The following is a 24,732-nucleotide window of genomic DNA, read 5'->3' as shown; positions in this document are numbered from 1 at the left end:
TGAAAATGTGTATATATTTAATATTCCATACGCCAATACTGTTATAAGTTTGTGTGTAATGTTTGTCACTGCACGTTATATGTTGTATTATATGCAACTGTTAAATATATACGAACTTACTGTAGCAGCCTGGCATAAGCTACACCAGACTGGTAAGCTATGATCATTTAATGAGTTAATTGCTTTAGTCTGGTGGGTTTAAAGATTGTCTCATTTTGCAGTTGAGCGTTATCGTTACGACTGTTGGGGTTAAAAATAAATTAAATAAGCAAATGACAAGTCAACATTTCCAGGATGTGGTGAAGTGAAGTGGTAAGAGCGCCTGATCAGTTGTCAAGACTGGTGAAGTATCAAATTTTGGTAAAAAGATAAAATAGATAATAAAAACAAAAAAGTACACGTGTGACGATGTCTGTTGGGATGTGAAAAATCATCGCCGATGCCGAGTCTTAGTCATATGTGAAGACTTTCCTCAGTTCGAGAATAAAGATTCAGACACTATGTCACGCAACAACCTGAAGGGCTTAGGCTCTGTGCGTAGTGTAAATTCTAGAGAAAGATAGACAGATAAGAGAGTTTCGATTGCACAACAACTTCCAAAACGAACACCAAAAAAATATCACAGCATTTAAGCGTGGCTCATTGAAAGACCTTACTACTATCGTCCCGACTGGCATTAGAAAACACGATAGTTTTTCGATGAAAAAATCGAGTATGAAAACATACCAATTTTGGGGTGATCATGATGGCATGCACTGAAGCATCAATTTTTGTTTGTTTATAATAAATTTGCATCTAATAATTTTTCTTTGTTTATTTATTCAAAAATTGGTGTGATGAGTAAAATATTCGGGGTAGATGTTGATGAATCTCGTGCATGCAAGCTACTTTTTTCACTAAGGGCTATCATAGTCACTTTTAGCTTAGTCTACCGTATCTACAAATCAGCAGAATGGGAGGAAATGACAAAAACTGCACTAAACACGATCGCTTAGCAATACTGCTAGAGGCAGACTTGTTCAAAGATTTTATGTAATTCCAAGCTATAACATTCTCACAGTACACCGTACCCTTCATAGGCTATAGGCTACTACACCAACAACTTTTACACTGAAACCGGCAGACCGCCCTCAATGAAGTAAATGAACGAGTAACTATTCGCATGCCTATTCTCCTAACTAACCTTTCCGCGTATCTTTTGCACGCGCGACCCCACTAGGGCCACCTTCATCATAACTTGCGTAGAACTCAGTCAAGCAGAACTTTGCGGACACTTTACGCACCATATCTCTTACGACGAATGTGGTTGGGATAGGTCGATGTTCGAGATACCAAGGTTTAGTAAGATTACAATACCAAAGCATCGTAATCTTTGCTGTAAGTAAGTAACCACTGCTTGTTTGAACAAGTGCTTTTCCTGGTGGACAATTGTTCCTTTGTTTTATTTCACAAACGCAAAAACGTAATGTAGGACGCTTGACGACCCACGCTTTCGAAGACGTTATCTTGCTCTGCAAAAATAGACTGCAACAGTATACTTACGAAGACAATCCACATACTTTAACACCTGTGGCGCGTGAGTTTTGGGCGTATTGCGCGTGACGTCATAAAATAATAATGCGTATATCAAGTGAAAATTATTTGCTTTGTATGAAGGTATTTTTTGCAATGCTACAATAATGTATGACTTACTTTTCGCCATCAACTCTGGGAGTTAAATTGTATAACTTCTAGCCATAACTTTGTGGCAGCAAAATGAAACGGAAATATACTCACATGATGACGTTAAGGAAAAATTTTTCACAGTTTCAAATTAAGTTGTGAGCGGGCCCATTAGTTATAAAAAGATTATGTAGAGTCGATGCTTAGGCCAACAGAGAGATATGGGTCATATATTCTTACTGAGTCTCTTTCCGTTTGCCAGAGTCAAGAGCAGTTTTCCGAAAAGTGCTTTAGTACTAGCAGTAGGGTCATTTTTTCGTTTTCACCAGACCAAGTGCGGTATAGTTTTAGCATGTTTTAGGCTAGAGTTAATGATGTCAAAAAACGGAAATATAATGCTATTAATGCTTGCGTTGTGATACTGAATGGCGTGACAGATATAAATAACGTATATTTATCTACAACATCTTACACGACTTTAAAACGTGTATTTCCGTAAAAGCATCTGCATGAAAAGCATATTTTATCCAAAGTGGTTTCATAACTGTTATTCTTTTTCAGACGCTGCAAATAACATTGTTGTCCTGCATCAAAATGTGAAGCTGAATTCGCAACGCCCTCAGGTGACAGCAACCAGTTCAACTTTATTAATTTTTTTACCAACGATACAAGCACATCTTGAAATATCTTACACCACAACTTTAAACTTTAAATAAAAATGAAACCTTTAAAGAGACTTTTTCGAAAATGTGCGAGTAATGCTTTAGTCTAAACTCTAAAGGATAGATGACTGTACAGCATACACTTTTAAAACATTGAGCAACTTTATAAAGAACGATTCAAAAAAATTATTGGTCTAAAATTAACGGGTTTGGAAATCCCCTTTATGCTCTTCCATCGCCTTTTGTCTTCATCTCAATCTTGATAGTGCTCATCATCTACCTTTGTTGCAAGAACCAAATCGAGAGAAAACGAGGTAATTAATTCAACGATTGTTTAATTTACATTTGCCGTTGACGCGTTCGATTAAAAACATGTTTGTTTCTTTTTCAGAAGTTCGACAAAATGAAGAAATGAGAAAACGCGAGAAACGTACAGTTACAGCTAAATTAGATGTCAAATATGCTAACACAAGTTTAAATATTTTTCGATTCTTTGATGCCGTTAATGTTGACATTGATGCCGTTGTAGCTTACACTTCATGTTATGTTATGTACCTACAACAACATTGAATAAAGCAAAATTTGTTTCAAAAAAGATAATTTAAATTTAAAAATTAAGAACGATAGCGCTGGATATATTCGCCGTTAATACAATGCATCAACATATGCTTGACAAGTGTTCTAAAACTTGACCGTTTAACTACAGATTTAGACAGTGTACTAGCAAGCATGAGACAACACGAAAACAATTGAAACTTCGCTTTTACTTTCTAAGCGGTAGCAGTTTCAAGTGGATTTCCTTTTGGTTGTCGTTCTCGTAGTTGTCCGCGTAAAGCCTGTGCTTTCTTTCTGCGTAGATACCCAGGAGAGATTAAGTCAATGATTTCTTCCCGAAAAGTTTTATCTCGTGCGCTGTAGATGAGGACGTTGTATAGACTGTAAAAAATATAGAAAATTTAAAAACAAATTTAATGTTAGAAAGGAATTGATTCACTGATATCTATAAACTAGGTACAGTTGTACACCTGTTGGTCCCGGTGATATAAAAAGCGAAGCTATAAGCCCGGCCTTCGATTTCGCATGAAAGATCGCTGAAATAAGTCACCAGCATAACAACAAAAGAAGGAGCTGCCATTGAACAAGAAAGTATAGGCTTGAAGGCAGCTGAACAATAACCATCCATTATATCATTTACCTGTGGCAGGGACATTCACCTGTGCATGCAATGAATACAGCCTGCATCAAGATGACTGTTTTTAAAATTGATATTGTTTGCCTTCTCATGATCTCTGACATTCTGGAATTATCAGCATCGTCTTCTCCAATTCTGCGTCGATTTCGCACAAAGGCAATGGATACACCGCACAAAGCTAACTGTCAAATGGATGAGAAAAAATTCTTGAGAAAGAGATTTTACAGAAACGACGACACGGGTTAAACGAGCAGGAGCTAACAACTGAATATGAACACAGCAAGGTAACCAGAGGTGGGCAGTCGGTACTTCGAAAGTACCGTCGGTAACGGTACCGGTACTTGGCAAAAAATGTTCCAACAGTTCCGGTATTCGGTAGTATTTTAAACAAGTAGTTCGGTACTCGGTACCGGTACTATTTGTGTTAAAGATGCTGCTGATGCTGCAAATGCAATGTTTGCCGCTATTATGCCCCGGTGAAGGTTACTCCAGGTCAAAACATATGTGACGTTAATCGCTTGCAATTTTATTTGACATTTCTAGATTAAAAAAGATCAACAGATGCTAAAATTAGTATTAAGGATTAATTAGCATGTATTTTTGAAAACATACTTGTTAAAATTTTTAAATTATCACGTGAAAAGTACCGAGTACCGGGACCAACTGAAAGTTCTTGAAAAAAGTAATTCGGTACAGAGATTCGGTACTTTTTTTCAAGAGTACCGACAGTACCGATATCGGTACTGAAAAAGTACCGCAGTACCGCCCACCTATGAAGGTAATGCATCCAATCCAGGGAAAACATTGTATTAATATAAGCATTGAAGATCACAATTTAGATCACGGATAGCCTATCTTAAAATGGATGTAATGCAAATGAAAAAATAAATTAAGAATGCTTGGATTATTAACAAATTTGTATCTGAAAAAATCCGCAAAGTCACTAACCTCAACCTCCACTAACTTTTTTGCAGTAACGTTTTTAAAAATCGCCATTATTATTACGTCAAACATAAATAGCTTAGCCTACAGTCGATGCGTATATTAACGGGTGCATAAGCTGTTATAAGTCAAAAATGAAGCCATTAATTAGGGTTTTACTAGGATAGATCGGTCTTCGTGAACTAGTTTCACAATTTGAATACAAAACATTTGGATAAGCCTATATAACCGCATCTGACTTCAGGTTAAAATCAGCCCACATGTGACGTCACACTTTGCTACTTTATTAGTAATATAAAGCTAAACAAAGAAGCAGCTTAAGCAAAAAGTTGGCAGTAAAGTTCAAAAAAATATGAATTTATAAATCATATAGACAAATACATTTCCTTTTATAGTCACTTTATAAGAATTACCATCGAAAGGGTCGGAATCGCGTATATAGTGGTCCCACCAAGAACACCAGATTTTTCCAGTAGGCCAGCAGGAATGAAGAGAAATGCCGACGCAAAATAAATGCAAAGAAAGTCAGGAATCCCAGCTAAGGAAAACACTTATGGCTGAAGCAATGGTCTTTATAGGACCGACTTAGGGCAAATTATTTTTAGTTTAAGTGCACACTTTTAACCCAAATTAAGGTGCATTTTAAGAGTCTCTCAACGAAGTCAGACGTTTGTAGCAAAGACGTTTATAAGTTCTGTTCAATATTATTTACCTATCCCGGCTGATGCAAAAATAGAAAGTATCCAAAGAAGAAGAAGAGATGTGTACAAAGACTTTCTACTCAGGCGTCTGTATTGCAATGGCTTAATGAGAGCGTAAGCCATTTCCGTTCCCATGCAAAGCAAATGAAAGACCGAAGAAATAGCACCAAACAGAAGGAATAATCCTCCAATAAATGCCTCCGGTGATTGCTTCAACTCAAACCATCTTGCACCGAGTTTGATTGGAGTAAGATTCATGGACCAGATGACGTTGTAGGGCATCAAAAATAACGCCTGAAACCCTAACATAATAATTAATTATCATCAAAAATAAGTTTTAAGTTTATCAAAATCATAAAAGCTTGGAAATTGTGCCACTACAAGCTAAATAATAACTTAATCAAGTATTTATGATGTATATCTTAACGTCACTGCGAGCGTTAGGCTGATACGTTTATATAAACAATATTGTAAAAATATTTCGATATTTTACCTGCCATTGCATCAGCAACAGCCAGCGATGTTTTGTAAAAGTCCAACCGCGAAGCCTTTTCTTGTTTCCAACGTTTGAAACCAACTAATATGACAAGAGAATTTCCAACAAGTATCAAAAATCCAAAGACAATCATGAAGAAAAGCAAGACAACCGTTCTTCCTACTCCACAATGGTGACAATGGAAAAGTGTTTGATTGAAACAGTCAAAGAAAATCTCACGTAATGAGCCCACGCAAAATGCCGGAATAGGACACGCTATGGTAAAATTATGATATTGGGCGTCAAACGAGATTTGACTTTCATTGTTCATAATTAATTGCTAAAAGACTAAGATATTTTAATTAGTTTTCTCCTTTAGTTTCGTCTTTTTTTAAGGTTATGAGAAAATATCCCTTCACATAAGCTCTTGCCATTTTGTTAACATATAGCCCCTACTATAGGAAATGTGTATATATAGGCCTGCCAAAAAAATCAAAAAAATAAAAGTAGGCCAACTTAAATTAAGGTAGTATCAGCACAAGGTAACATGAAAATATATCACTATCAAATACGACAAAAATCAGGCATCACTCGAGATGAATGCGTTATTGATATATTTCATTAACTCGATGAATTGCTTTAGGCTAATTTTCTTTTTGTTATAAATGAGTTTTTCGAAGCATGATCCCTTTTTTATTCGAACTGAACAAACACAAAATCCGTTTTGAAGAGCATTCAATTCATTGCTAGAAAATTTCTGTCTCACTATAACTTAAAGGCTTGTAAATTTTTACTATACCCTCTCAACTAGCTTTTCATTTATTTCCCAAATGTCAATTCTCAATGTTATAATTTTTTGCAATTATAAAAATATTTTATATTTTGTACAATTTTCCAATATTACAAACACAAGCACTTTTGAAATATTATCATTTTTCGGGGGAAATGTCATAACCTACGTTAGGTTATCTAGCACAGTAATCAAGGATAATTATACTTAAACATCTATAAGACATAATTTTAATTATGCAATTTATTTCTACTAACATATTTTACGAAAGCACTTCGTCGCTACAATAGACCTTAGTAGCCTAATCTTTCAAATGCAATCTTTCAAAAGAAACTTGTCTAAACGTATCTGCTTTCCAGGACGCCAATCCGTACCTTCTAGTACTGCGATTTCCACCAACTATATAGGAACTGGTATACAGCTTTATGTAAATCAAATGCAAATTTTCTCATTCTTATTTGGACTTGTCAACTGTTGTTGTTTTATAGCGTAGTCAACACGATGTAGCCTACTGTTGCTGCTAGTTTCGGGAAGTGTGCCGCCATGTTGCATCTTCAACAGAAAAGTATTTAAATCGAGAAAGACCGTTGAATAAAGTTTGAATAAATTTGCCTAGTCTTCCTGTTAAAGTCTTCGTTCTGCAAAATATTTGCAAGGCAAGGTCAAATGAGGGTTGTGTGTTGCCGCCGGTAAAAATCATCAATATACCCTAAAATCATACGAGCTTTGTGTGTTTTTTTCCATTGTCTGTGAGCATGTTTCTTGCTATGTTTGCTAAGAGGCGAGGTTAGGGTTTTTCGCGCCCGAGGACAGAAACAGTTTTTGCGCCTCCACTTTGTCAAGATTATTGGGAAAAACAAACACCGAGGATGTGCGTTATCATGGAGTTTTCTGAACTCTCGTGCTTGGTTCACAAAATTTCACGTCTCAGAAATTGCTTTAAACAAAATGTATTCTAAAATGCATACGTACAATAGCTGGCAATTTACGGTGTACAAATTTGTAACGCAGTATACAACGAGTTTGGAACGTCGTATAACTCACCTATTAGATGTTTTACTACAGTAGGTCATAGTAATCGTACGCAAGAAAATGCGATGAACACAAAGGCATAAAGATTGCTTCCAAAGTTGTGTTCGTGAAGGGGCATGGGGCTGTGTTTAACCGTCTTTAATCATGACTGCGACAGATGTGAACCGAAATGACAAAAACGAATCATATGTGACGTCATAATCAATGTCAAATTTTACTTTTAATATTCTAGTGTGGGCACCTAGAAACTTTTTATGTAGTTTACTAGAGAATCATGCTTCATTTCCACCAACACATTTGCCATTTTGTACAAGTGTTATAAAAAATTCTGACCTCATTTGGCGCCCCAAAATGGCTGCGGCCGGGGACAGATGTCTTCACTTGCCGCCTTGTCTTAGCCATAACAAGGCTAACACCGTTCTTTCGATCTTCACAGTCAATGGCGAAAAATAAAAGATAAGACCATACTACAGCAATTTTTGTATCACTGTATTTGCATGAACGTTTGATCCGATAAAATACAACATTTCAAATTACAAAAATAATAAAAAGGACAGGCACAAACACCCCTTAAGCACCACTGCGTTTATATCACACGTGGATACAGGGGTCATTTACACGAAAAAATTGCATATTCTTTGCTTAGACATTGTAAACTTGCCTTTAAACGCAAACTGTACCGCACTGAAATATAAGCACGCGTGAAGAAGCATGAAAATGAAGCAAGGTCAACAATGACAGGCGTTTAAAACTGAGCAAAACAACAGAAAGGATTAAATGTGAAAAAACGTAGAAAGGGAAAGAAAATTATTCGGGAATTCTTCAACCCAAGGATAATAAATATAAAGTGCATTATATACGATAGTATAAAATCGATTAATTTCAAAGCAATTAGACTATTTGCATCGATTAGTTATATGAAGAACCAAAGCATACAGTGGCTGAAAACGTTCTATTCAATGGTCCACACAAGAATTGTAGTAGAAAAACGTTTGCAAAATCTACGCCTCATTTTGCATGTTCATTGCGGGATTGTCAAAACCATCTATAGAACGATTAGGCCTCATTCTGTGAGTAACACGCGACACGGCGCTCTGAAACACGCCGCTTAAGTTGGAACTGCTTCCGGGCGATGCTGCTTCATCTGGTCCTGGAACCTGAATATTGCGAGGCTTCTTGATCAAAGCGCTTCCGAGTACCAATTCTCGAAGCATTTCAGAGCTGATAAACCAAAAAGATTACGTTTGATACTGAACTGAGTGTGTTTGTGTTTAATGCATGGTCAATTTATAGGTGGATCTGGATCGATTCAACCCACAGACGATAAAACCCAGGGTCGGGCTCAGCAGGGCAATGCGACTGCGTTGGGCTACGCGCGCTGCTTCGGAATAAAAGAAAAATAGCTATTTAGCTTTTATATTGCACAAATCACGGTGTTATTTTCTATTTTTTTCTCGAGAGAGAAAGTTTTGGTGAAAGTAAATTACGAAGCAAAGCTGTGATCGAAGCTGATTTGCAAAGAGTTGATACTTGGTTTACGATATTATTAAGTTGTTTCATTAACTTATTTAAAATCAGCTATGGGCCCCGCCATTAATTCTCGCATTGGGTCTCGCGCTTGCTTAGGCTAACCCCGACTGAACTCAGGATGATCCAACCAACGTTCATCAGTTGAATCGTTTTGAGGTTGAATTGACCAACCACTGTATAAATATCCAATGTTACAACTACATTGGTGCAGATGAGCCAGTGATAATGTACAGTAGGTAGCATGTTTTCAAAGTAGTTTGCGCAACCGATGTAAGTCATAGATAAACATGCACGAAGATAACTTACTCTCCACAGGACGGTAAACACAGCACTGCAGAACAGATCATCGCTTCTCCATTGCCGCAAAACTCTGCCGATAACGTACTTGCTTCCTACAACGATAAATTACATCGAATTACTTCATAAAACTAATGAAGAATGTGAGTAAATCACATTCCTGCCTCACTATAGTTATCATGCAATGGCTGAAGTAGAGAGTTCGTTTGTATCAGAGTGTAAATACCTTGTCGTCCTCCTTCACAGCTTGATCGTTCATGTAATCAAAGTTCACCACCGCCATGGGTCGGGCCGCTAACCTTTCCATTTCGACGCGGACGTTCTGCAAACAAATGTATGTTTGACGCAAAGAAAGAGCAAAAAGTCACGCAAATGTATCGCGTTGCATTGAGGGTTTGATTCACGCATCCAACTTATCCTGAACAAAAAGATATGCATTATGCACACGATATACATGATCCGTACCCTTCTTCGCCTCATATTCATTATGATGTTGTTCCCTTTCCAGACTATCAGGGCAAGTAGTAACAAGGACACAAAACATCTGACCAAAGACAGGTTTCATTAATACAGATATAAGATTAACGCTAAGTAGATGTTTTTTATAAATAGTGTTGTAACTACCATGGGTATTATACATTATGATACATATACAGTGGGACCTCGTTAATCCGTACCCCGAACAACCGGAATCCCCGCTATCCGACACAAAACTGCCGGGAACGGATTTCTTCCTATGCATTTTACCCCTTTAATCCGGAAACCCCGCTGTCCGACTCCGACACAAAAGTTTTGGAACAAATGTGCTAAATCAATAGCAATAAAATTCGATAAACCGGATTATTATTAACACTTAAGCGAAAATGATTCACCATTGTCCTAATACACTTATGTACACTGGGTAGTTAGTTGACGAAACAATAGCCGATTATCTACGCATAATAACGTTGCGGTCTTTATTGATTCAAAAGTACAGTACTGTACAGCATTGCGCTTTGTAAAAAATTTTAGCCGCACAGCTTTTTAGTCATACTATGAATTTTATGAAATACTGTACAGTATTTTAGAAACGAAAAAATAAATTGCTCATCAACAGTAACAAACAACGCTTCCGCGGTCGCAAAAAAATACGTACATTACATCGGTTGAGTACGGCAATCTATTGAAGACATACTACTGCAACTCAATCGTGCTATCAACTTTTGATATCGCATTGCGCAAAGATTGGAAACAGGTCGAAGAAAGTTCAAGACTGCTGGTCCCGCCGGAATGCTTCGCCATGCAAGAGGGGTTGTCAAACCGATTTGCGGCAGAATGTTCGTCACTTGGAGAGCATTCGCCTTTAATACGGTGGTTCTGGGGTTCGACACTGGGTCGGATCATACAAAAATATAATTTTATTTTAGTTGCTGTCCAGCCAGAAAGTCAGTACTTAGAATTGGAGTAAGGTGCACACTGCGTTTTGAACACGGTACTGCATTTGCAAGATTGATTGATTTTTTACTTTCCGATAATCCGGATACCCCGCTAAACCGACATTTTTTGACGAAACGAAGTGGTCCGGACTAACGAGGTCTCACTGTAAATTTACAGTCACTTGCAAGTAAACACTAAATGTGCAGATTCTATAGATTAAATCAAACACATTCGTAGTAGCAATAATAATAATTAAGCATGCTGACTGAAATACGCAAGATTGTGCGAGGTTAAAGATGTATTCCATTGTGCAAATAACCAAGCATGATGGGATATCGAATTATGACAAAGTTATCTTCAAGACAAGTGATTTTGCACAAGCAACGTTAAAGTATTGCAGTCGAACAGTGAAATATTTTTTCAAAAAAATGAAGCATCTGCTACTACGATGTACACTAATGTATTAGTTATTCTATTACCGTAGTTACTTTTGCTTATGTCATATTAAGAATTTAAAGAAGAATAAAGTTAGTTGTTGATGTGCTGCATGATAACGCCCAAGATTAACAAGCTTAATTCCTTTATTTTTTTATGTTGAGAAGTAAGCCAATGATAGCACAGAACTAATTTGTAAATAAGACACAGCATATACACTATTACACTTACAATGATCAGCCATGGTATAACACTTATGTGGCGTGTAAAGACAAATTATGGACACACCACAAGTTTTAATCAACAACCAAAAATATCACTTACACTAGAAAAACTGCCACCAATAAGCCTATGTTGGTCGGATTTTGTACAAGCCAAACCTTTGAAAACAAAGAAATTACAGGAGTCTAAATCGCTATTCCTAACTCAAGGCTGCAGGGGTCCCACACTAAGCAACAGTAACAACGTTAACTTAACATGGTACATTACAGGAATGTAATTCAATCCTAAAAACAAATAAAAGTTACCATAGTTTAGATGTCTATGTTAAAGACTCGACTTATGTATAATAAATTCCATACCGTAACATGCAAAATAAAGACATTACTTCAATAAGGTATAGTAAAAAGTCATGGCAATACAAGCACAAAGGCTAGGACAAGAAAAACCCGCAAACTTACCGTCACTGTGTTTCCGATCATTATATTGGACACGAATATCCTTACACACGGCCGATATGTTCCACCAAAGTTGAAGTCGTTCTGGTACAAAGTCAGGCTAACATCGGTGACATTTGTGTAGTTGCCGAAAATCGTGTCATTTCCGTGGAAGGTAACGTTGCCATAGAAATTGGCGTAATAGGCTTAAAACAGTAGGCAATGGTTTTTAATTTTTTCTATTGAATTCCTAAACACCTCAACATTTGTGATATAATTCTTTTGATTATGTACTTACAAAATACTGCAACACATTTTTTGACAAATCGTAACGACACAACAACAATTCGTTTACCCGTGGCATTTGTTGCAATGATAACGTTAACTGGCACTGAACTTTCAACGTTGACACCGACGCTGGTCTCCTGAGTAATAAGAATGAATCAAAATGATGAGATTTTTAATTTAAAGTATTAAACAAGATTCAGCCAAGCGCGGAAAATTGACCACTCACTATCGGGGGACAGTTGTCAAAATTGACTTGTCTGGGATATGCATTACTGGAGCTTTGAAACGGATAAATATACTTGTTCATGACGGCGATGTGGTCTGAAACGCAAAACAAAAGCACTGTAGCGTTGGTAGAGACAAAAATTAATGATGACCAGTTGATATTGTTATGTAGAATCTTCACGGTGTTTATGAAACGTATTGCGCCAAAATCAAAATTTGAGTCCAAAAATGTTGTTGGTGAACTTACAAAAACAGGTGTCGTTTACTGGGTCGCCACCAAATCCATTGTTGTTACATCTGCAAAACCGAATCGCAAGCACAGTAATATGAGGCATCAATGGCATAAGAATGCGCATTATTGTAGTATAAATATCGAAGCTTACCGGTCACAATTCCGGCCAACAACACCTTCAACTTGGCATAAGCAGCTTCCAAATTCAGAACAACTGTCTGCGTGGTCATTGCATTCGCACTCTGTAAAACAGATGAATTTTTGCTTGGACTTTTACGAGTAAAAGTGTGGAAAGAAATCCTGGTTTCATTCAATCAATTCATTCATCAATTTAATCAATTATTCTTTTCTTAAAAAATGTTCAAAAAAAGATGATGAAAGCAATCTACCTGTGCAGTTCTTTCCATTGGTAGGATCTCCATAGAAGAATGCATCACATTTTTCACAAGTCGTTCCAGTGGTACCACGATTGCACTCGGTGCAATTAGTTGGTGCGCTAGGTTCACAAGTACTGTGACCATTGCACTGGCATTCTGTTCAGTAACATGACAAAAAAGATTTTATGAAAAAAAATTTCACAGCAATTTTTCAAGGTTGTCGTCATTGAGTTCAGCTGACGTAAAGATACCACTACACACTGAACGTATTTTACATAGTATCAAAACAGTATTTTATACTGACAAAAATTATCAGTATTTACTTACAGTATTTATTGTATTTTATACAATGTCTATGCAAGGTCCAGACAAGGCTGACATTGAATAATTAAGAGTTTTAGACCCAACGCTCCTTAGTTAGTCACTGTTTGTGTAACAGTAATGACCGAAAAGTTAACAAAACTTTCTCTTTTACCAGGACATGTTAAGTAGTTCCACTGTTCTGTGGGGCAACTTGACGCATTCATCGGGGCTTGGCTTGACCCCATCAAGCAAGTACCGTACCCAGTATCGCTCCCCAAGTCACACCAACCACATCTTTCATCCTTAAAACAATCATCACAATTCTGATACTGCAAGCATGGATCCATGTCGTCATCTGGATGATAGAAGCAGGTGAAGTTAAAGGCTTTGAAATAACCAGAAGTTTTTCAAACATTAAAGTTCGATTCAGCGCACAACTTTTGCTGATTTTGTCCTTAAATTTAGCACATTTCTGAGAGAGTCCATAAAAAAATCATGATTTATTTGAGTGCTACATCATATTTAGATTTGTAGGCCAGTACTACTACATTAATCATATAGAAAAGTGAGTTTTTGGTAATAAATAGGACAGGACATTTCAACGGTTCCACGACATATGGCCGCGGGAAAATGACCGCGAACAAACTCACCGGGGACAACTGAACGTGACGTAAATTGACCGCGAACAAACTGCCTGTGACGTAAATTGACCGCGAACAAACTAACCGGGAACAGACTGACCGGAATGAAAATTGACCGGGAGGTAAATTGACCGTGCAAGTGCTGAATTATTGTGTTTAAGTTGATGGTAGTATATGATATATAAAGTAAATATTTGTTTGTAACTATTTCCTTTGTTTTTAACAAAATTTTTTTTTTATTTCAATACACATTGAAACATTTATTGAAATAAACAGAAATATTTCTGGAAATACGAGTAACAACATTAAAAGAAGTTCACTGCAAAACACATATGACACTACATATTAAGGGCACTAAAATTTACACAAACTGTTATTTGACAAATCAGTCAACCTTGACTGCAATACACATACTTAATTGGCTGAGATTAAAGCTGATGCGCGACTAGATAGTGAATTAGAATTTTGACCTTTTGACGGCCAATTTGTCGACGGTTAATTTGATCGCTGGCCAATTTATCGACGGTTAATTTCATCGCCGGCCAATTTACGTCACGGTTAATTTGATCGCCGGCCAATTTGTTGCCGGTCAGTTGTCCACTACCAGTTGTCGCCGGTGAGTTTGTTCACGGCCATATGTCGTGATCCCCATTTCAACAGAGCAGCATCAACTGACCACCTTAACTATTACCCTAGAGCAGAGGTCTTTAACCTTTTTTAGTGAAATCACCCCTTTTTCGGAGTTCTGGGTCAAAATCGCCCCTATGATTATTTTTCTACGAATGTATTTGCTTCTTGCGACGCACAATATGCTTTAAAATTATTCCAAAAAAGAAAGAACAATCAGAAACAAAGTAAGTATGACCTTATGCAATAATAGCGTGGTAAATAACAGATACATAATCATAAAATCACAACTTGGAATGGAATGATAACAGCGTCTTTCACCCCCTTCACTTAAAAAATTGTCACAATTGCCCCCGTTGAATAACCCTGCACTAGAGTGTTCAGAAAGAACGTGTAACTTAGACTCAACACCAATACATACAACTCAAACCATGAAAAAGAAAACGTAACTTCCGGGGTTTGACAATTTCTACTATTTAACTAAAAGTTATCAAAGCTTTAACTTTGACCTAAAACGTTGAAATTATTAACAAATTAGGTGTCTTACAATGCTATGTCTACATATGCTCTCACAGGATAACAACAGTGAAACAACCCAGCAGTGAAAAACCTTATTATCTTACCTTCACAACTGTTGTCTGAACCTTCCCCAACAAATGATAGACATGAGCCATAGGGATAATATATACGTTTATAATCAACAGGGAAACATGTGCTGGTGGTTTCACACCAGGAGCAGTAAGAGCGAAACCCACACTCAGAGCAAGATGTGAGATCAATGCATGGCGTGTTGCATCCATTTTGAAGGGTTTCATTTCCTGATAAGAGTGAAGGACACGTTATTTTCCATGGTTTATTCCAAATGCTTAAAGCCATCAATGCAAGTCTTTTGTGTAAAACATTACATTGGATTTTATTTTTACCATTTTCTAAGGGTTGGCATAAACTTGAACTATGATTCCAATCACAGCCAGCATCGTTGCAAGTGGCACAGTTGTCTAAAGTTGGGCAGTACGGTGTCTGTTCAATTGAACTCACTGCAGACTAAAGTTGTAAAGTTAGGGTTAGTTTTAAAAAATGCTATGAACAACAACAATAGATAAAACTACTACGAGCGTGTGTGATGACTTGTTTATTTTCCTAAAACTAAGAGAGTTAACTAAGGAAAGTAAATGTTTACAAACATCTCCCATAAACATCAAGCAATTCCTTGACATAATACAACTCACACAAGAGGCACTGCTCGAATAGAAGCAGACGGAACCGTTATGACAACATGAGCAGGAGGAAGAAAAACAATCATGTCTATCTTTCAAAGAAGTACAGAGTTCTTCACAACTGGTGGACTGATCTAAAAATTAATTGTATCAATAATTAATTATCAAACTCAGTGTCTGTTGCTTTGTTGTTGAAGTATTATTGAACAGCGTTTACAGTATTGTATTTATATTTATTTATTCATTTATTTTATTCTCAGTATTTCAAGTTGCTAATTCAAAGTGGTCCTAATGAACAACTACCTGGACAAAGTAACTTGCATTCCTTATCCCAGAAGCAATGGCTTGAATTAACACAATCATCTTCATGTAAAACTTCACAGAGATCTGAATGATCTGAATGAATGATTACTGATGTATAGCATATAGTACACACGCAAATTTCTTGAAGTGAGAAGTGATTGTTAAAACAGATTAACCTTAAATCTAGCAGTTGTCAGTACGTATATTGAAAAAAAAATTTTCAAACAATACTCTGTGGTATAGCGGTTATTGCCAAAAATGTATCACAATTTTATCAGTAATTACGACAAAGGTGGCGGCAGTTACTATGCCGCAATGTGAAATGAACATGCTGGATGGCTGGGGTTATCAAGAAGAATAGCAGTGATAAGCTAGCTACCACAATATATGGAGCATGGACCCCGCATGTAAGCGGTCAGTTGCAGTTGTTCATTTTCAGCATAGAAATGTCACAGGTGACATCATATGTACTAGTATTCGTGTCCTTATAGTAATTACTGGTGATGGGCAATTACAAGTGCAATAACTGTATAATAATATAATGACTACCCAACACATTCCTGTGATGCACTTAAATACTAATAAATTATGCCTACATCTTGTCTCTTCCAGGAAAAGTTCTTGTCGTACGTGACCAAACAAGAGCGTCGGGCGCAAGGATTTCACAATGGTTGCAATAAATATACAGTAATTGTCTATGTTATAATCGCCTTATAAAACCCAAGTAACATGGACCAACTAATTTGTGTTTTTTCGTGACACGTTTTTGGCAATAAGTGCACAACCGCTAAATATTATTAAGTAATTCTTCGTCCCGTTAACGTACTGTCAGCTTGTTTTTCATTTAAAATCAACTTGTTTGATCACTTGGCTCTAACCTAATGTGCGGATGTTGCGGACACAAAATAAAAATCATGAAATTATCCTAAGCTTACAAGTACAGTGCAAAAAATATCTAAAACCTGAACAATGACCACAAGCAAGCGAAAGGATTATGTTTTACACAAGAAGATTGCACACTTACCAAATTCATAGAAAACAAAATCGCCCAATATCGTTCCGTCATAGCCACCATAAATCAGCATGCTTCTGTAACGATGAAGCATTGCAATGACTGCAGACGCTATTGGTAACGTATTTCTATTTCTATCCATAACTAATTACTTACTAAGTATAAACACGAACATTATAAATGTGCACCCTTGCAGAATTGCTAGTACTATACTTCTTATGTATGTTGTATTTGTTTGGAGTAGACAAGAATAAACAAGATCAACCATTAATGTATTTTATTGCATAGAACACTGTATTAAGTCTCTTTGAATATAAAGCAATACATACTGATTGTTCAGTTTTGCAACTGTATGTCCATATCGGTCACTATCATGTACAGTGATGTTTCTCCAAACTTTGCAACCTGCAAATAACAGTTTGCATATCACCAAAGTAAACAATTTTTCTCACGTTTAGTAAGTCTTGCCGATGAATATCAAACTCAATATTTGTACAATACACAATTTTCACAAAAAAACACTTAATTTCATCAACATCAACTATAGTAGACTTTATTCAACTAAACAGTCAAACACAAACTGCTGACTTATGGCTAAAATATGCTAGCGGCTCACACTACAAACCTATGTCGAATGCTGTGTCTTGTAAGTTGTTGCATACTGGGCCATTGCAACTTTCATCATTTTCATTAATCCTCCCACCATAGACAGTTAGATGCCCATTGAGGAAGGTCATGGAATGAAGATAACGGGGTTCTGTGGATGATGGTAAAACTTTCCTATAATAGAAAAATCTTACCGTTATCTTACGAAGATATGTATTGAATATCTCTATCAACTACAGTAAAAAGATTAAAATAAAACTATACTTACGACTTTTTAGGTGTGTGTAAAATTATGTAATATGGTATAGATGGCAATAGAAATTTGTTAACTTGAAGTTAAAGGGATCCATTAAAATTACTTAGAGCAACCTAAAGTTGAGATAATCGATTTTACCACATAGACATTCTGACCAGACCAGGGTACTTTTGAGTTATTTGAAATGTTGAGTTAAACGAAGTTGAGACCACAAACTTACACTTTATTGCTAAATATAGTAACTATTCTAAGGAAATGATAGTTCCTAATAATTATTCACATAGATCGAATGACGTATTTTATATTCCCATCGATGAATTCCATGTTATGTTTGCCAAATAGAAGCAGTATAAGCACGATAAATGTTATCTAGCAATACGATACTCGTCTAGTTTTATGGTCAATCATTGGTATAGAGTTAATGTTTAACCATTACGTAAGCTCATATTTACGTAAGCTCATATTTACAGAAGCTGCACACAGACGTTAAGCTGGTGATAAACAAATGGTACTGTGACCTCATTATTCCTAAATATGGTGCAAATTTAACCTTATAAATGACTTAAATTCTACAATCCGAAAACATTAGGGTCAATTGTATCAGAATACACCACGCAGATCTTTCAACATACAAAAGGTAAATAAAAAGTTCAATGCTTACATCTTAAATACTGACATTCAATACAATTTAATACAAAATCGTAACATGATGACCATATCTAGACAGTCACACAGGCTAAGATAGGGTCTGATTTGCATTCACAGCAAAATAAGGGCATTTTAGAATGATTCATCAAAATTTAGTTTGCTTATTTTGAATGTGATGTGACTAAGCTTTTAATCAAAATGTATCACACAACCCATAGCGCGATAGTTTACTTAGCATTCTATATTTACAACAGACGTGCATTGTAACACATACCAAGTACTCTTGTTAACGTCGAACGAATAAAGGTTATTTCTGCTTCTTTCGTAGTTGAATCCTCCATGCAAATAAATAACATTTTTGAAATTGTCTAAGGCAGATGCATGTGCATAAGTAGGCACTGGTTTGGCACCATTTGTTCTCACTTCTGACCACACCATTTCATCTGTAGATTAACTGCTGCAGATTAATTGACTTACAAGCTAATAATGGGAGAAAATATGCCTCAGGGGTTTAACTTCCAAAGTGTAATGTGCTCTATGTGACCAACATATGTATATCTGCTTCGTTAATAAAAATATACGCTATTACAATTAAAATGTGTCAATTGTGTTCCTATGTAATTATTCTTCTAAGTCTAATTTGCTCAGGCTTGTTAAATCATTACACACCTAAGTCAAGTTGAAACACAAAAGGACTGATGCCCCATTCAGGATGATAACCGAAGAAAACCAACATAACTTCTTTACTGCCATTTACAGTGGTTACATGGGCAGAGTGACCCATGAGAGGGGGAAGAGCTGTTCCAAATGTCGAACTCACATTCATTGAACTCCACTGTCTTAGACTCAGGTCGTATTTTAATGACTCGTTTGTGATAGTCTGGTCACTAAATGCACCACCGTACATAATCAGGAACCCCTGCATGCAGTTAGTAGTTAGCATTAAAATCGCAAAAGCATAGAGTAACGATCGATATTAGTCGTGGGTTGTTGAGATCGTTGTTAACTCACATTCCAAGCAACCAAGGTATGGTCTCTTCTGGTCGGTGGTATCGTTCCGTTAACTTTAACCGCTTCTACTGCAACTAAGTTTAGTGATGTGACATTACTGGGGTCAGATGTCGTGAGATTGAATCTAAGATTAATAACATAAAAATATCTTAATTTCCTACATGAATATGCTTTTAGCTTTCACTTACAAAAGTAAATACTGTAATTGTGCAAACAGTGCTGATATGTTTTCCACGAGTTTCGTTTTGCGATGTTGACTAAAATACGGGTATACTAACCTAAGTAATTCAGCGAAACAGGGCATTATGGCCATTAAAGGAAGCAACGTTAAATACATATGAAGTTAAAGACAAAGTTATATGAGTAAAATATTATTTACTAATGCTGAACTTTCTAATGTAATTAACTCAAAGTACCTTATAAAAGTCTGCCATGTTTCAGTTTGGTGAAAAGTAAATCCACCAAAAATATAAATAAATCCATCAGCTATTGCATTAGCTGCTGATGCCCGCCCTTGACTTCTCCATTGGTCATCTGCAAAGATATCTTTCTTTATAAATCGGCTGAAAGTCACTGCACACACACTAACAAAACCTACAATGATTTGTAATGATATAAAAATCATACGCACAAGTTGAAAAAACTACAGTACCTGTGTCACACGGTATGGTACAATTATCCACCCTTTCAAAAAATAACTTCGATTAGTCTATTTAGTGTTTATAAACTTGCATGGTGTTGCAAAATATTTCTTGTCATCTCATAGATAAATAAAATATAACTAAGTGGTTAATCTTACTCATAAGAAATGCTATATTCCCGTGAAGAAAAATCCCTGCCATCGTTTAAGAACTGCAAAGTAACTGAACCACTGTTGGATATAACTTCAGGTGTATTAGTTGGCATAACATTACCACTGCAACATATAAAAGCATTTTTATAATATTTGCGTTTAAAACTAAGTAGAATTTTTTGTATGATGTTTCTTCTTGATAATAATTTGTCTATTTCTCATATTTTCTTCAATAAAATAATGTATTATAGATCAAAAATCACAAACATTGGTCCACAAACCCAAAAACCAAGAAATATTTTCAAGGTATGTGCCTTTGAACAGAAACGGCCGAGTATACAAACAACAAAAGAATGAAAGCGGTCACGTGGAAAGTTCTCATTCAACTTAAATTCTATTTTTGATTCGATCCTTTCATGATTTAACAAGCAAGACTACCTATAGGATTTGAAGACTACTAACAAAACAGAATTTAAGAGCAATGGAACAGTACACATTCAGGTAAATATAGTAGATATAATGTATAGTTGTATAGAGTATACTGTACTTACTGAAAAGTAGCCAGCAATGGTCCATTGACACCATCTCCATCAAAAACATTCAAAAATTCACAGTCGCATGGACCTGAGATTTGATCAAAGCGAACACGTAGAGTTGATGAATTGCTGCACACATTCAAATTATTTCATGTAAATAAATATAGTCAGGATAAAAGAGACATTTGTAGAAGCATAAAGAGGTGGAAATTAATTAGATTGTATTGAAGGCGAGAAAGATGATCTTACAAAAACATTTGCCGCATGGTTGCACATTAATGTTAATATTTTATTATTTTCAATTTAATTACAATTAATTTAATTCAATTTAATTACACATTAATATTTTCAATATGTGTTGTACTGGTGGTCTGTATAAACCTACCTCATCTCAGTTGGCTTTATAATGCCCAGGCAATCCAGGGCAAAATGCAGGTCAGAACCGTCCACAACAGTTCCTGAAGTTTCATTTGATCTATAATTAATTATAGATCAATTATAATTGATATTGGAATTTAAAGTTCTGCAGTAACGTTACGTAATGAATAACTTCACTATCAACTTACATGAATCTTCCTTCACAATGCTGGCATTTATTGCCCACATACCCTTCACTGCATTCTTTTGCCTGTTGGAATAATTTGTACATAGTTAATATTACTTACACAAGAACATATTACATAACATAATAACTGTGTGCATTATTAGCTTAAAATAAAACAAATACATTTAGTTTTCACCATGGAGTGACAACTTTTTGGTAGAATAGTTTTAAAGAGTTCTAGATAAACTTAAAACATAACGATGCATAAAATATTTGTTTTGATTATATGTTTGTTTATGAAATGATACAGTTAACTTTTGGAGTTTTAGTAACCATGCTAACATCTGTGTAGTGATGTCACAATGCACTTACTGTCCATCACTTCCGCATGGGAAATATCAAGTAATAGGAAATAAAATCCTGTACTAGTATTAACAATACAGGCTATAAACAAGCTTTGTATGCTGTGTACTATACAATAACACTGTAGAATAAACAATGAGTATGGCTATTTCAAACTACTCTCTTTACTGGGTACATGAAAATCCATCCATTCAGTACCCCAACAATGCATTATTAATATTTTAATATAGATCTATTTTAAAAATTTATGTTATTTAAGCATTTATGGAACACACCACAGGAGCAATGAATTCTTAAATTAGTTATTATTAGGGCAACCAGTTTTTTGACCTAAAAATTTTAAATTTTGACCTTAAAATTTGTAAATTTTGACCTCATTTTGACCTAAAAAGTTTAAATATTGACCTTATTTTGACCTAAAAAGTTTAAATTTTGACCTTATTTTGACCTAAAACGTTTAAATTTTGACCTCATTTTGAAAAACGCTATACTGATAGTCTCTACACTGTCTACAGCAACTTTCTAATCTAAAGCTGCATTTAAAAATGACAAAATGCTTTTCTAGTGTTGACTTTTTTTTCGTTTCTGCGTATTAAGATTGACAACTTGCAGTTTCAAATGCAATGCCGTCACATCGTGACGTCACCAAACGCGCTGAAAAGCCTTCCCTCTCTTTGTGGCTTTGGTTCTAAGTAAAATTTGCGGGACTGGAATTGTTTGCGGTACAAGAAAAGAGAAAAACGGAAGAATAATATTACAAAATGGTTACAAAATTACAAGTTTAATAGATTTTGACCTAAAAAAAAGACCTAACGAAACAATTTGACCGTATTTTGACCTAACGTAACATTTTGACTTTATCTGACCTAATAACTTCTATACCACACGTCGTACAAAGCTGAAACTTGTTTTGTGCTTGTTTCATAGCATTCTGAGCAGGTAAAAAAAAATTGACCATATTGACTTTTGGTTGCCCTAGTTATTATGATTAGCACACAGTTCAACGACGCATGCATGAATATTTGATGTACATACATTTACCATGCTGGTGAAAAAGGAATTAACGTGATTGCATGATATGTATGGGTTCATTTATGAAAATACTCTCAAGGAATTTGGTACAGGTGCAAGTTTGTATGTATATACAGGATACTATTTAATGCCGAAATTGTCCCTAAACATTTGGAAACTTGACCTAAACTCTTCACAATCTTTACTGTTGTACAGGTTATTTGGAAATAAAACGTCAAAATAACACCTCATTATCTACGATAATTTTACAAAGAGTTCTAGAAAACAAATATAAACAAAACACATCCATGAATGCTTCACTTATTTACAGGCATTTTGAGCCACCTATAGATATTTCAGGAATCGAGACATCAAGAATTTGGAAACTTGTGATGGTTAGCATGAATTGTATCTGACAGGTTCATAAACCTTCATCATATACATAAAATATACTCAAATTACAAACGAAAATTTCATAACTGACCTGTAATGATCCCACTGCAACAAACAGAACAAAAATTATCCTCCACATATTAACAGACTGTAGGATTTCTTCCTGTTAACATCACATATATATTGCACAAAGATATATCACTAACCTGCAAGGAAATCAAGAAACACTGTGATTCAATACACGTCTATAATAATATCTCCCTTTAGTTATTACTAGGGCGATTATTGTTTGACCTAAAAAACGAAAGTTTTTGTCCTAAAAATTGAAAATTTTGACAACTTTTGTCGTATGAAGAACTCATGTAGTTAAATTACGCATTTGTACAAAAAGTTTTTTTGTAGTAAAGAAGGGCAAAAATCTGAACACAGACCTAGCCTATTCTGAAAAGGGAAATGAGCTAATTACAAATCACAGCCAAAAAACTGCAGCTAAGACACAACAAAAACGGTTCAATACATTTTTCTCAACCAAAGATACATGAAGTATCTAAAGCAAAACCGAAGCAAGAGCTGCACCTAACCTACAGCTGCCTAAAAATGACTTAGGACCTACCAAAAATTTTACACGTTTTGAGATGTGTTGAGCATCACAGCATATTAACCTAATTATTTTACTTAATGGTTCATGATTCACAATAAGTAGACAATGGACCATTTATAACAGTATAAAGTAGGCTACAAGGTGTAAAATGTAAAATGACAAGTTCACTGACAGTGCAACCTCTACGACACCACGACAATACAGTTTGTAAACAATTTTGACTTTGTAAACAATTTTGACAATTTTTGACCTAACGCTATAAATTTGACCAATTTTTGACTTTTTTTGACAAGTCAAAAAATAATCGCCCTAGTTATTACACAATAACAGTTATATTCTTATAAATATATATGATAGCCATCCGACAGGCTATCATACTTATTTTCAATAAAAGTATCCAAGACACAACATAAGTTTCAGTGGTCAGTCATAAAGTCATGTTGCCAGCTGATGTGGGCAAAGCAGCAAGAGGTCAATTTGTCAAACTCAGGTAGGGAGGAGTTTATAAACACCAGACTGATCACGTATTTCCATAAATTCATGTCGTCATGAACTTAGTCTGGTAACTAAAACACTGAGGTAAAGCTGTATACACACACACACACACACATATATATATAGCCTATACATGTCATTTTGTGTCGCACACAACCACAACATGTGCCGACATTTCTAAACATTATCAGGAAGATCGAATTTCATTTGAAACAAAAGATGGAGAACAAGTCTATACAAGAAATCAGTAGAATAATAGGCCATGAAAAAATAGTAGTAATGAGAAAACGGATTAGGTATTTGGATTCAGAAAATACAGAATATAGCCAGCAATCTTATATCACATCACTGCAGAGCTGCATATAGCTCCGGGACAATAGCATGATTAGGTATAGCTTGCTTTACTACAAGCACAACGGCAATCTGACAAAATCAAATTTTACGGTAATATGTAGACTGC

General features: G+C 35.6%; 2 protein-coding genes across 4 annotated transcripts; both read right to left on the bottom strand.

Moving 5' to 3' along the window:
* Positions 1–2,292: 2,292 nt before the first annotated feature.
* On the bottom strand, positions 2,293–6,000 carry LOC143449599 (sphingosine 1-phosphate receptor 2-like). Of its 2 annotated transcripts, XM_076949863.1 has the most exons (7): positions 5,653–6,000; positions 5,171–5,461; positions 4,872–4,996; positions 3,539–3,698; positions 3,350–3,452; positions 3,092–3,260; positions 2,293–2,879 (listed from the first exon to the last, which is right to left on the bottom strand). In XM_076949863.1, the coding sequence occupies exons 1-6, from the start codon at positions 5,963–5,965 to the stop codon at positions 3,095–3,097; spliced, it is 1,158 nt and encodes a 385-aa protein (XP_076805978.1). In that variant the 5' UTR covers positions 5,966–6,000; the 3' UTR covers positions 2,293–2,879; positions 3,092–3,094. The 2 variants fall into 2 exon arrangements, with proteins under 2 accessions (XP_076805978.1, XP_076805976.1); XM_076949861.1 differs by having other exon boundaries at positions 2,293–3,260.
* A 1,924-nt stretch (positions 6,001–7,924) lies between these two features.
* On the bottom strand, positions 7,925–23,402 carry LOC143449306 (attractin-like protein 1). Of its 2 annotated transcripts, none has more exons than XM_076949451.1 (29): positions 23,268–23,402; positions 21,432–21,493; positions 21,251–21,340; positions 20,881–20,994; positions 20,336–20,452; positions 20,189–20,220; positions 19,953–20,070; positions 19,537–19,660; positions 19,195–19,444; positions 18,800–18,968; positions 17,641–17,795; positions 17,345–17,420; positions 17,028–17,092; positions 16,004–16,096; positions 15,713–15,834; positions 15,407–15,527; positions 15,107–15,301; positions 13,388–13,570; positions 12,925–13,068; positions 12,687–12,777; positions 12,551–12,600; positions 12,305–12,399; positions 12,146–12,215; positions 11,815–11,996; positions 11,459–11,514; positions 9,749–9,827; positions 9,510–9,605; positions 9,293–9,378; positions 7,925–8,677 (listed from the first exon to the last, which is right to left on the bottom strand). In XM_076949451.1, exons 1-29 carry the CDS (start codon positions 23,313–23,315, stop codon positions 8,458–8,460), a joined length of 3,303 nt encoding a protein of 1,100 aa, XP_076805566.1. In that variant the 5' UTR covers positions 23,316–23,402; the 3' UTR covers positions 7,925–8,457. The 2 variants fall into 2 exon arrangements, with proteins under 2 accessions (XP_076805566.1, XP_076805567.1); XM_076949452.1 differs by having other exon boundaries at positions 16,004–16,087.
* Positions 23,403–24,732: the final 1,330 nt, after the last annotated feature.

The sequence above is a fragment of the Clavelina lepadiformis genome, chromosome 3 (genome assembly GCF_947623445.1).
Source record: "Clavelina lepadiformis chromosome 3, kaClaLepa1.1, whole genome shotgun sequence".
NCBI classification, from domain to species: Eukaryota; Metazoa; Chordata; class Ascidiacea; order Aplousobranchia; family Clavelinidae; genus Clavelina; species Clavelina lepadiformis.
The sequence above is the reverse complement of the archived record's forward strand: the minus strand, read 5'-3'. Positions and strand labels throughout refer to the sequence as shown.